The sequence below is a fragment of the Phoxinus phoxinus genome (assembly GCF_949152265.1).
Source record: "Phoxinus phoxinus genome assembly, chromosome: 8".
Classification (NCBI taxonomy): domain Eukaryota; kingdom Metazoa; phylum Chordata; class Actinopteri; order Cypriniformes; family Leuciscidae; genus Phoxinus; species Phoxinus phoxinus.
Genome location: NC_136883.1, coordinates 38,622,001 through 38,634,500, shown reverse-complemented (window position 1 = coordinate 38,634,500; position 12,500 = coordinate 38,622,001). Strand labels below are relative to the sequence as shown.

At 47.9% G+C, this 12,500-nt stretch overlaps 1 protein-coding gene across 1 annotated transcript in view; it reads left to right on the top strand.

The window, feature by feature from the left end:
• LOC307003216 (long-chain fatty acid transport protein 2) overlaps positions 1–12,036 on the top strand; it is a 24,611-nt gene extending 12,575 nt beyond the window's left edge. The window contains exons 7-10 of the mRNA XM_079621392.1: positions 97–295; positions 377–474; positions 10,887–11,017; positions 11,782–12,036. Coding sequence (XP_079477518.1) covers positions 97–295; positions 377–474; positions 10,887–11,017; positions 11,782–11,958 — 605 coding nt within the window. The 3' untranslated portion in view covers positions 11,959–12,036. The remainder of the gene's footprint in view (positions 1–96; positions 296–376; positions 475–10,886; positions 11,018–11,781) is intronic.
• Positions 12,037–12,500: the final 464 nt, after the last annotated feature.

Here is a 12,500-nt window from a genome sequence, read left to right as displayed (position 1 = left end):
TGATCATGTTGGATGACGGGGGAGAGTAAACTCAGGAGATGTTAGTTCTGAAGTGAACTCCTCCTAAAGCATGACTCAGATCAGCTGTGTGTCCAGGACAGACGGGGCTGCTGGTGTGTGAGATCACCGGGCGCGCTCCGTTCGTGGGTTACGCGCAGAACCCGCAGCAAACGGAGCAGAAGCGCCTGCGGGACGTCCTGAGGAGCGGAGACCTGTTCTTCAACAGCGGAGACTTGCTGAAGATCGACCGCCACAACTTCCTCTACTTCCAGGACCGGGTCGGAGACACGTTCAGGTGTGTGTCAGGAATCAGCCGGCTGAGACGAGTGTGATCGCTGGAGCTGAAGTGTGTGTGTGTGTGTGTGTGTGTGAGCAGGTGGAAGGGAGAGAACGTGGCCACCACTGAAGTCTCGGACATCATCGGCACGCTCCCGTTCGTCCAGGAGGGAAACGTCTACGGAGTTCGTGTCCCAGGTTTGATGAAGCCGCACAGGATTGGGCAATGGCTGCGGTTATTTTATGCATGGCTGATCGGTAGTAAACACTCCCTCTGAACACCAGAGGGCGTCACACACACACACACACACCACATATCCCTCTGAACACCAGAGGGCGTCACACACACACACACACACACACCACATATCCCTCTGAATACCAGAGGGCGTCACACACACACACACACACACACCACATATCCCTCTGAATACCAGAGGGCGTCACAGACACACACACACACACACACACCACATATCCATCTGAACACCAGAGGGCGTCTCACACACACACACACCACATATCCCTCTGAACACCAGAGGGCGTCTCACACACACACACACCACATATCCATCTGAACACCAGAGGGCGTCTCACACACACACACACCACATATCCCTCTGAACACCAGAGGGCGTCTCACACACACACGCACACACACACACAGAGAGAGGTTCAGAAATGCTTCTCATGTCTGGGAAGATGTTATTGCTTTTTCAAACATACATTATATACACATTATTGACGGAATCTAAAATAAAAATCCAGAAAATCACATTGTATGATTTTTAAGTAATTATTCAAGATGCCGCATAAATCGCATTTTATTGCATGACATAAGTATTTGATACATCAGAAAAGCAGAACTTAATATTTGGTACAGAAACCTGTGTTTGCAGTTACAGAGATCATAGTTTCCTGCAGTTCTGGAGCAGGTTTGCACACAGTGGGGATTCTGGCCCACTCCTCCACACACACCTTCTCCTCCACACACACCTTCTCCTCCACACACACCTTCTCTAGATCCTCCAGGTTTCGGGGCTGTCGCTGGGCATTACGGACTCTCAGCTCCTCCACAGATCTTCTATCTGGGGCGACAGTGGCTCAGTGGTTCATGTAGATTGTCTACAAACCGGAAGGTTGGTGGTTCAATCCCCGGTTCCACCTGACCAAGTGTCGAGGTGTCCATGAGCAAGACACCTAACCCCAGCTGACCCCGACGAGCTGGATCGCCTTGCATGGCTGACACCGCCGTCGGTGTATGAATGAGTGAGTGAATGGGTGAATGTGAGGCAATATTGTAAAGCGCTTTGGTGGCCATTGGGTCTGTGAAAGCGCTATATAAATGCAGTCCATTTACCATTTTACCATATTGGGTTCAGGGTTAGACTGGCTAGGCCACTCCAGGACCTCGAGACGCTTCTTACGGAGGCACTCCTCAGTTGCCCTGGCTCTGTGTTTCGGGTCGTTGTCCTGCTGGGAGACCCATCGACCCGTCTTCAGTGCTCTTACTGAGGGAAGGAGGTTGTTGGCCAAGATCTGGCGATACACGGCCCCATCCATCCTCCCCTCAGTACGGAGCCGTCGTCCTGTCCCCTGTGCAGAAGAGCATCCCCAGAGAATGATGTCCACCTCCAGGCTTTACCGTTGGGAAGGTGTTCTTGGGGTTGTACTCATCCTTCTTCTTCCTCCAGACACGGCGAGTGAAGTTTAGACCAAAAAGCTCTATTTGTGTCTCATCAGACCACATGACCTTCTCCCACTCCTCCTCTGGATCATCCAGATGGTCATTGGCAGACTTCAGACGGGCCTGGACATGCGCTGGCTTGAGCAGGGGGACCTTGCGTGCGCTGCAGGACTTTAATCCATGATGGCGTAGTGTGTTACTAATGGTTTTCTGTGAGACTGTGGTCCCAGCTCTCTTCAGGTCATTGGCCAGGTCATGCTGTGTAGTTCTGGGCTGACCCCTCTCCTTCCTCATGATCACTGATGCCCCACGAGGTGAGATCTTGCATGGTGCTCCAGACCGAGGGAGATTGACCGGCATCTTGAACTTCTTCCATTTTCTAATAATTGCGCCAACAGTTGTTGCCTTCTCCCCAAGCTGATGCCTATTGTCCTGTAGCCCATCCAGCCTTGTGCAGGTCTACAGTTTATCCCTGATGTCCTCACACAGCTCTCTGCTCTTGGCCATTGTGGAGAGGCTGGAGTCTGTTTGATTGAGTGTGTGGACAGGTGTCTGTTTGATTGAGTGTGTGGACAGGTGTCTGTTTGATTGAGTGTGTGGACGGGTGTCTGTTTGATTGAGTGTGTGGACAGGTGTCTGTTTGATTGAGTGTGTGGACAGGTGTCTGTTTGATTGAGTGTGTGGACAGGTGTCTGTTTGATTGAGTGTGTGGACGGGTGTCTGTTTGATCGAGTGTGTGGACAGGTGTCTGTTTGATTGAGTGTGTGGACAGGTGTCTGTTTGAGTGAGTGTGTGGACAGGTGTCTGTTTGATTGAGTGTGTGGACAGGTGTCTGTTTGAGTGAGTGTGTGGACAGGTGTCTGTTTGAGTGAGTGTGTGGACAGGTGTCTGTTTGATTGAGTGTGTGGACAGGTGTCTGTTTGATTGAGTGTGTGGACAGGTGTCTGTTTGATCGAGTGTGTGGACAGGTGTCTGTTTGATCGAGTGTGTGGACAGGTGTCTGTTTGATTGAGTGTGTGGACAGGTGTCTGTTTGATTGAGTGTGTGAAGAGATGTCTGTTTGATTGAGTGTGTGGACAGGTGTCTGTTTGATTGAGTGTGTGGACAGGTGTCTGTTTGATCGAGTGTGTGGACAGGTGTCTGTTTGATTGAGTGTGTGGACAGGTGTCTGTTTGATTGAGTGTGTGGACAGGTGTCTGTTTGATTGAGTGTGTGGACAGGTGTCTGTTTGATTGAGTGTGTGGACAGGTGTCTGTTTGATTGAGTGTGTGGACAGGTGTCTGTTTGATCGAGTGTGTGGACAGGTGTCTGTTTGATTGAGTGTGTGGACAGGTGTCTGTTTGATTGAGTGTGTGGACAGGTGTCTGTTTGATTGAGTGTGTGGACAGGTGTCTGTTTGATTGAGTGTGTGGACAGGTGTCTGTTTGATCGAGTGTGTGGACAGGTGTCTGTTTGATTGAGTGTGTGGACAGGTGTCTGTTTGATTGAGTGTGTGGACAGGTGTCTGTTTGAGTGAGTGTGTGGACAGGTGTCTGTTTGAGTGAGTGTGTGGACAGGTGTCTGTTTGATTGAGTGTGTGGACAGGTGTCTGTTTGATTGAGTGTGTGGTCAGGTGTCTGTTTGATTGAGTGTGTGGACAGGTGTCTGTTTGAGTGAGTGTGTGGACAGGTGTCTGTTTGATCCAGTGTGTGGACAGGTGTCTGTTTGATTGAGTGTGTGGACAGGTGTCTGTTTGATTGAGTGTGTGGACAGGTGTCTGTTTGATTGAGTGTGTGGACAGGAGTCTGTTTGATTGAGTGTGTGGACAGGTGTCTGTTTGATTGAGTGTGTGGACAGGTGTCTGTTTGATTGAGTGTGTGGACAGGTGTCTGTTTGATTGAGTGTGTGGACAGGTGTCTGTTTGATCGAGTGTGTGGACAGGTGTCTGTTTGATCGAGTGTGTGGACAGGTGTCTGTTTGATTGAGTGTGTGGACAGGTGTCTGTTTGATCGAGTGTGTGGACAGGTGTCTGTTTGATCGAGTGTGTGGACAGGTGTCTGTTTGATTGAGTGTGTGGACAGGTGTCTGTTTGATTGAGTGTGTGGACAGGTGTCTGTTTGATTGAGTGTGTGGACAGGTGTCTGTTTGATTGAGTGTGTGGACAGGTGTCTGTTTGATTGAGTGTGTGGACAGGTGTCTGTTTGATTGAGTGTGTGGACAGGTGTCTGTTTGATTGAGTGTGTGGACAGGTGTCTGTTTGATTGAGTGTGTGGACAGGTGTCTGTTTGATCGAGTGTGTGGACAGGTGTCTGTTTGATCGAGTGTGTGGACAGGTGTCTGTTTGATTGAGTGTGTGGACAGGTGTCTGTTTGAGTGAGTGTGTGGACAGGTGTCTGTTTGATTGAGTGTGTGGACAGGTGTCTGTTTGATTGAGTGTGTGGACAGGTGTCTGTTTGATTGAGTGTGTGGACAGGTGTCTGTTTGATTGAGTGTGTGGACAGGTGTCTGTTTGATTGAGTGTGTGGACAGGTGTCTGTTTGATTGAGTGTGTGGACAGGTGTCTGTTTGATCGAGTGTGTGGACAGGTGTCTGTTTGAGTGAGTGTGTGGACAGGTGTCTGTTTGATTGAGTGTGTGGACAGGTGTCTGTTTGATCGAGTGTGTGGACAGGTGTCTGTTTGATCGAGTGTGTGGACAGGTGTCTGTTTGATTGAGTGTGTGGACAGGTGTCTGTTTGATTGAGTGTGTGGACAGGTGTCTGTTTGAGTGAGTGTGTGGACAGGTGTCTGTTTGATCGAGTGTGTGGACAGGTGTCTGTTTGATTGAGTGTGTAGACAGGTGTCTGTTTGAGTGAGTGTGTGGACAGGTGTCTGTTTGATTGAGTGTGTGGACAGGTGTCTGTTTGATTGAGTGTGTGGACAGGTGTCTGTTTGATTGAGTGTGTGGACAGGTGTCTGTTTGATTGAGTGTGTGGACAGGTGTCTGTTTGATCGAGTGTGTGGACAGGTGTCTGTTTGAGTGAGTGTGTGGACAGGTGTCTGTTTGATTGAGTGTGTGGACAGGTGTCTGTTTGATTGAGTGTGTGGACAGGTGTCTGTTTGATTGAGTGTGTGGACAGGTGTCTGTTTGATTGAGTGTGTGGACAGGTGTCTGTTTGATTGAGTGTGTGGACAGGTGTCTGTTTGATTGAGTGTGTAGACAGGTGTCTGTTTGAGTGAGTGTGTGGACAGGTGTCTGTTTGATTGAGTGTGTGGACAGGTGTCTGTTTGATTGAGTGTGTGGACAGGTGTCTGTTTGATTGAGTGTGTGGACAGGTGTCTGTTTGATTGAGTGTGTGGACAGGTGTCTGTTTGATTGAGTGTGTGGACAGGTGTCTGTTTGAGTGAGTGTGTGGACAGGTGTCTGTTTGATCGAGTGTGTGGACAGGTGTCTGTTTGATTGAGTGTGTAGACAGGTGTCTGTTTGATTGAGTGTGTGGACAGGTGTCTGTTTGATTGAGTGTGTGGACAGGTGTCTGTTTGATTGAGTGTGTGGACAGGTGTCTGTTTGATTGAGTGTGTGGACAGGTGTCTGTTTGATCGAGTGTGTGGACAGGTGTCTGTTTGAGTGAGTGTGTGGACAGGTGTCTGTTTGATTGAGTGTGTGGACAGGTGTCTGTTTGATTGAGTGTGTGGACAGGTGTCTGTTTGATTGAGTGTGTGGACAGGTGTCTGTTTGATTGAGTGTGTGGACAGGTGTCTGTTTGATTGAGTGTGTGGACAGGTGTCTGTTTGATCGAGTGTGTGGACAGGTGTCTGTTTGATTGAGTGTGTGGACAGGTGTCTGTTTGATCGAGTGTGTAGACAGGTGTCTGTTTGATTGAGTGTGTGGACAGGTGTCTGTTTGATCGAGTGTGTGGACAGGTGTCTGTTTGATTGAGTGTGTGGACAGGTGTCTGTTTGATCGAGTGTGTGGACAGGTGTCTGTTTGATTGAGTGTGTGGACAGGTGTCTGTTTGATCGAGTGTGTGGACAGGTGTCTGTTTGATTGAGTGTGTGGACAGGTGTCTGTTTGATCGAGTGTGTGGACAGGTGTCTGTTTGATTGAGTGTGTGGACAGGTGTCTGTTTGATCGAGTGTGTGGACAGGTGTCTGTTTGATTGAGTGTGTGGACAGGTGTCTGTTTGATTGAGTGTGTGGACAGGTGTCTGTTTGATTGAGTGTGTGGACAGGTGTCTGTTTGATCGAGTGTGTGGACAGGTGTCTGTTTGAGTGAGTGTGTGGACAGGTGTCTGTTTGATTGAGTGTGTGGACAGGTGTCTGTTTGATCGAGTGTGTTGACAGGTGTCTGTTTGATTGAGTGTGTGGACAGGTGTCTGTTTGATCGAGTGTGTGGACAGGTGTCTGTTTGATCGAGTGTGTGGACAGGTGTCTGTTTGATTGAGTGTGTGGACAGGTGTCTGTTTGATCGAGTGTGTGGACAGGTGTCTGTTTGTCTGTTTGATTGAGTGTGTGGACAGGTGTCTGTTTGAGTGAGTGTGTGGACAGGTGTCTGTTTGATTGAGTGTGTGGACAGGTGTCTGTTTGATCGAGTGTGTGGACAGGTGTCTGTTTGTCTGTTTGATTGAGTGTGTGGACAGGAGTCTGTTTGATTGAGTGTGTGGACAGGTGTCTGTTTGATTGAGTGTGTGGACAGGTGTCTGTTTGATCGAGTGTGTGGACAGGTGTCTGTTTGATTGAGTGTGTGGACAGGTGTCTGTTTGATCGAGTGTGTGGACAGGTGTCTGTTTGATCGAGTGTGTGGACAGGTGTCTGTTTGATTGAGTGTGTGGACAGGTGTCTGTTTGATTGAGTGTGTGGACAGGTGTCTGTTTGATCGAGTGTGTGGACAGGTGTCTGTTTGAGTGAGTGTGTGGACAGGTGTCTGTTTGATTGAGTGTGTGGACAGGTGTCTGTTTGATTGAGTGTGTGGACAGGTGTCTGTTTGATTGAGTGTGTGGACAGGTGTCTGTTTGATTGAGTGTGTGGACAGGTGTCTGTTTGATTGAGTGTGTGGACAGGTGTCTGTTTGATTGAGTGTGTAGACAGGTGTCTGTTTGAGTGAGTGTGTGGACAGGTGTCTGTTTGATTGAGTGTGTGGACAGGTGTCTGTTTGATTGAGTGTGTGGACAGGTGTCTGTTTGATCGAGTGTGTAGACAGGTGTCTGTTTGATTGAGTGTGTGGACAGGTGTCTGTTTGATCGAGTGTGTGGACAGGTGTCTGTTTGATCGAGTGTGTGGACAGGTGTCTGTTTGATTGAGTGTGTGGACAGGTGTCTGTTTGATCGAGTGTGTGGACAGGTGTCTGTTTGATTGAGTGTGTGGACAGGTGTCCGTTTGTCTGTTTGATCGAGTGTGTGGACAGGTGTCTGTTTGATCGAGTGTGTGGACAGGTGTCTATTTGTCTGTTTGATCGAGTGTGTGGACAGGTGTCTGTTTGATTGAGTGTGTGGACAGGTGTCTGTTTGATCGAGTGTGTGGACAGGTGTCTGTTTGATTGAGTGTGTGGACAGGTGTCTGTTTGATCGAGTGTGTGGACAGGTGTCTGTTTGATTGAGTGTGTGGACAGGTGTCTGTTTGATTGAGTGTGTGGACAGGAGTCTGTTTGAGTGAGTGTGTGGACAGGTGTCTGTTTGATTGAGTGTGTGGACAGGTGTCTGTTTGATCGAGTGTGTGGACAGGTGTCTGTTTGATCGAGTGTGTGGACAGGTGTCTGTTTGATTGAGTGTGTGGACAGGTGTCTGTTTGATTGAGTGTGTGGACAGGTGTCTGTTTGATCGAGTGTGTGGACAGGTGTCTGTTTGTCTGTTTGATTGAGTGTGTGGACAGGTGTCTGTTTGAGTGAGTGTGTGGACAGGTGTCTGTTTGATTGAGTGTGTGGACAGGTGTCTGTTTGATCGAGTGTGTGGACAGGTGTCTGTTTGTCTGTTTGATTGAGTGTGTGGACAGGAGTCTGTTTGATTGAGTGTGTGGACAGGTGTCTGTTTGATTGAGTGTGTGGACAGGTGTCTGTTTGATCGAGTGTGTGGACAGGTGTCTGTTTGATTGAGTGTGTGGACAGGTGTCTGTTTGATCGAGTGTGTGGACAGGTGTCTGTTTGATCGAGTGTGTGGACAGGTGTCTGTTTGAGTGAGTGTGTGGACAGGTGTCTGTTTGATTGAGTGTGTGGACAGGTGTATGTTTGATCGAGTGTGTGGACAGGTGTCTGTTTGATTGAGTGTGTGGACAGGTGTCTGTTTGATCGAGTGTGTGGACAGGTGTCTGTTTGAGTGAGTGTGTGGACAGGTGTCTGTTTGATTGAGTGTGTGGACAGGTGTCTGTTTGATTGAGTGTGTGGACAGGTGTCTGTTTGATTGAGTGTGTGGACAGGTGTCTGTTTGATTGAGTGTGTGGACAGGTGTCTGTTTGATTGAGTGTGTGGACAGGTGTCTGTTTGATTGAGTGTGTAGACAGGTGTCTGTTTGAGTGAGTGTGTGGACAGGTGTCTGTTTGATTGAGTGTGTGGACAGGTGTCTGTTTGATTGAGTGTGTGGACAGGTGTCTGTTTGATCGAGTGTGTAGACAGGTGTCTGTTTGATTGAGTGTGTGGACAGGTGTCTGTTTGATCGAGTGTGTGGACAGGTGTCTGTTTGATCGAGTGTGTGGACAGGTGTCTGTTTGATTGAGTGTGTGGACAGGTGTCTGTTTGATCGAGTGTGTGGACAGGTGTCTGTTTGATTGAGTGTGTGGACAGGTGTCCGTTTGTCTGTTTGATCGAGTGTGTGGACAGGTGTCTGTTTGATCGAGTGTGTGGACAGGTGTCTGTTTGTCTGTTTGATCGAGTGTGTGGACAGGTGTCTGTTTGATTGAGTGTGTGGACAGGTGTCTGTTTGATCGAGTGTGTGGACAGGTGTCTGTTTGATTGAGTGTGTGGACAGGTGTCTGTTTGATCGAGTGTGTGGACAGGTGTCTGTTTGATTGAGTGTGTGGACAGGTGTCTGTTTGATTGAGTGTGTGGACAGGAGTCTGTTTGAGTGAGTGTGTGGACAGGTGTCTGTTTGATTGAGTGTGTGGACAGGTGTCTGTTTGATCGAGTGTGTTGACAGGTGTCTGTTTGATTGAGTGTGTGGACAGGTGTCTGTTTGATCGAGTGTGTGGACAGGTGTCTGTTTGATCGAGTGTGTGGACAGGTGTCTGTTTGATTGAGTGTGTGGACAGGTGTCTGTTTGATTGAGTGTGTGGACAGGTGTCTGTTTGATCGAGTGTGTGGACAGGTGTCTGTTTGTCTGTTTGATTGAGTGTGTGGACAGGTGTCTGTTTGAGTGAGTGTGTGGACAGGTGTCTGTTTGATTGAGTGTGTGGACAGGTGTCTGTTTGATCGAGTGTGTGGACAGGTGTCTGTTTGTCTGTTTGATTGAGTGTGTGGACAGGAGTCTGTTTGATCGAGTGTGTGGACAGGTGTTTGTTTGATTGAGTGTGTGGACAGGTGTTTGTTTGATTGAGTGTGTGGACAGGTGTCTGTTTGATTGAGTGTGTGGACAGGTGTCTGTTTGATTGAGTGTGTGGACAGGTGTCTGTTTGATCGAGTGTGTGGACAGGTGTCTGTTTGATCGAGTGTGTGGACAGGTGTCTGTTTGATCGAGTGTGTGGACAGGTGTCTGTTTGATCGAGTGTGTGGACAGGTGTCTGTTTGATCGAGTGTGTGGACAGGTGTCTGTTTGAGTGAGTGTGTGGACAGGTGTCTGTTTGATTGAGTGTGTGGACAGGTGTCTGTTTGATCGAGTGTGTGGACAGGTGTCTGTTTGATTGAGTGTGTGGACAGGTGTCTGTTTGATCGAGTGTGTGGACAGGTGTCTGTTTGATTGAGTGTGTGGACAGGTGTCTGTTTGATTGAGTGTGTGGACAGGTGTCTGTTTGATCGAGTGTGTGGACAGGTGTCTGTTTGATCGAGTGTGTGGACAGGTGTCTGTTTGATTGAGTGTGTGGACAGGTGTCTGTGTGATTGAGTGTGTGGACAGGTGTCTGTTTGATTGAGTGTGTGGACAGGTGTCTGTTTGATCGAGTGTGTGGACAGGTGTCTGTTTGATTGAGTGTGTGGACAGGTGTCTGTTTGATTGAGTGTGTGGACAGGTGTCTGTTTGATTGAGTGTGTGGACAGGTGTCTGTTTGATTGAGTGTGTGGACAGGTGTCTGTTTGATCGAGTGTGTGGACAGGTGTGTTTGATTGAGTGTGTGGACAGGTGTCTGTTTGATTGAGTGTGTGGACAGGTGTCTGTTTGATCGAGTGTGTGGACAGGTGTCTGTTTGAGTGAGTGTGTGGACAGGTGTCTGTTTGTCTGTTTGATCGAGTGTGTGGACAGGTGTCTGTTTGAGTGAGTGTGTGGACAGGTGTCTGTTTGATTGAGTGTGTGGACAGGTGTCTGTTTGATTGAGTGTGTGGACAGGTGTCTTTTATACAGGTAATGAGTGGAGAACAGGAGGGCTTCTTAAAGAAAAACTAACAGGTCTGTGAGAGCCGGATTCTTACTGGTTGGTAGGTGATCAAATACTTAATTAATTTGCATTTTATTGCATGACATATTTAAAAATCATACAATGTGATTTTATTTTAGATCCCGTCTCTCACAGTTGAAGAGTCCCTATGATAAACATTACAGACCTCTACATGTTTTGTAAGTAGGAAAACCTGCAAAATCGTCAGTGTATCAAATACTTGTTCTCCACACTGTAAGTGTCTCGAACTCGCAGAGCTTTCAGAGTGAGCCGCGTTTGCTGAGCCGATCATCACTGACACGCTGCGCAGAACTAATAATCTCAGCCTTTCCATTTCAAAATCGCGATAAGCCAACTCGATTTAAGTGAGATTACATGTGAATTGCGATTAATCGTAAAGCGCTACTGTCCAGGCATGACAACGCTGCTAATGTTGGTGTGTGTGTGTGTGTGAAGGTCACGAGGGGCGGATCGGGATGGCGGCGCTCAAACTGACGGAGGGAATGGAGTTTGATGGCGGCGCGATGTTCACACACGTCTGCCGGCTCCTGCCCGCTTACGCTCGGCCTCGCTTCATACGCATTCAGGTACAACTATATCACTGCATTTAAACGGCTCCTAATGCCCTTTACTCAAGATGTAGAGTAAGTCTCTGATGTCCCCAGAGTGTGTGTGAAACTTTAGCTCAAAATACCCCACAGATATTTTTATATAGCATGTTAAAATTGTCAATTTTTGAGGGTGAGCAAAACCGCACCCTTCAGTGTGTGTGTGTGTGTTTGTGTGTGTGTGTCTGGCCCTTTAAATGCAAATGAGCCGCTGCTCCCGGCACAGGGGGCGGAGCTTCAAGAGCGTGTGTGTGTGTGTGTGAGTGTGTTATCAGCTCAGATTACCTCACACACACACACGCACTGAACATTTCAAAAACTTTTAGCCTTTAATGTTAAACCGGAGTCAGATTGACGGAGAGACTCCAGAAGAAGTGACACATGTAGAAGAACAGGACATGAATTTATGAAGCTGATGTGTAGTTATCTTCTAGTCATTGATTAGCATATTCTGTCTTGATAATCTATAAATCGTGATAACGGGGGCGGGGTTTATGTAAATTCTAGGGTTGGTGATGTCATAACCTGAAGAAGCTCGTGTAGTTCCTCCAGTCGTGTGTTGTAGTTCTTAAAAAGCGATTTCTTTAAAAGCAAATATCTCCGTTTGCTCTGAACGTTGAGCGTTGTAACTTTGCAGATGTTGTTTATGATCAAACACAACATTACACACTAACTACAGCTAGAAAAGTGAAATCATAATCAACCACCGCTTTAAATGACTGTATATTGTTTGGTGTCCGCAGAGCTCGATGGCCGTGGCCGGCACCTTCAAGCAGCAGAAGCGCGAGCTGGTGGAGGCGGGGTTCGACCCGCGCTCGACCTCTGACCCGATGCTCTTCCTGAGTGAGCAGGAGAGATCGTACGTCACGCTGAGCCCGTTCATCTACCGGCAGATCATATCTCACCGCATCAAACTCTGATCATATCTCACGCATCATCATATCTCACCGCATCATCATATCTCACGCATCATCATATCTCACGCATCATCATATCTCACCGCATCAAACTCTGATCATATCTCACCGCATCATCATATCTCACGCATCATCATATCTCACCGCATCATCATATCTCACCGCATCATATCTCACCGCATCAAACTCTGATCATATCTCACGCATCATCATATCTCACCGCATCAAACTCTGATCATATCTCACGCATCATCATATCTCACGCATCATCATATCTCACCGCATCAAACTGATCATATCTCACCACATCATCATATCTCACCGCATCATCATATCTCACCGCATCATCATATCTCACGCATCATCATATCTCACGCATCATCATATCTCACCGCATCATCATATCTCACGCATCATATCTCACCGCATCATATCTCACCGCATCATCATATCTCACGCATCATCATATCTCACGCATCATCATATCTCACGCATCATCATATCTCACGCATCATCATATCTCACGCATCATCATATCTCACCGC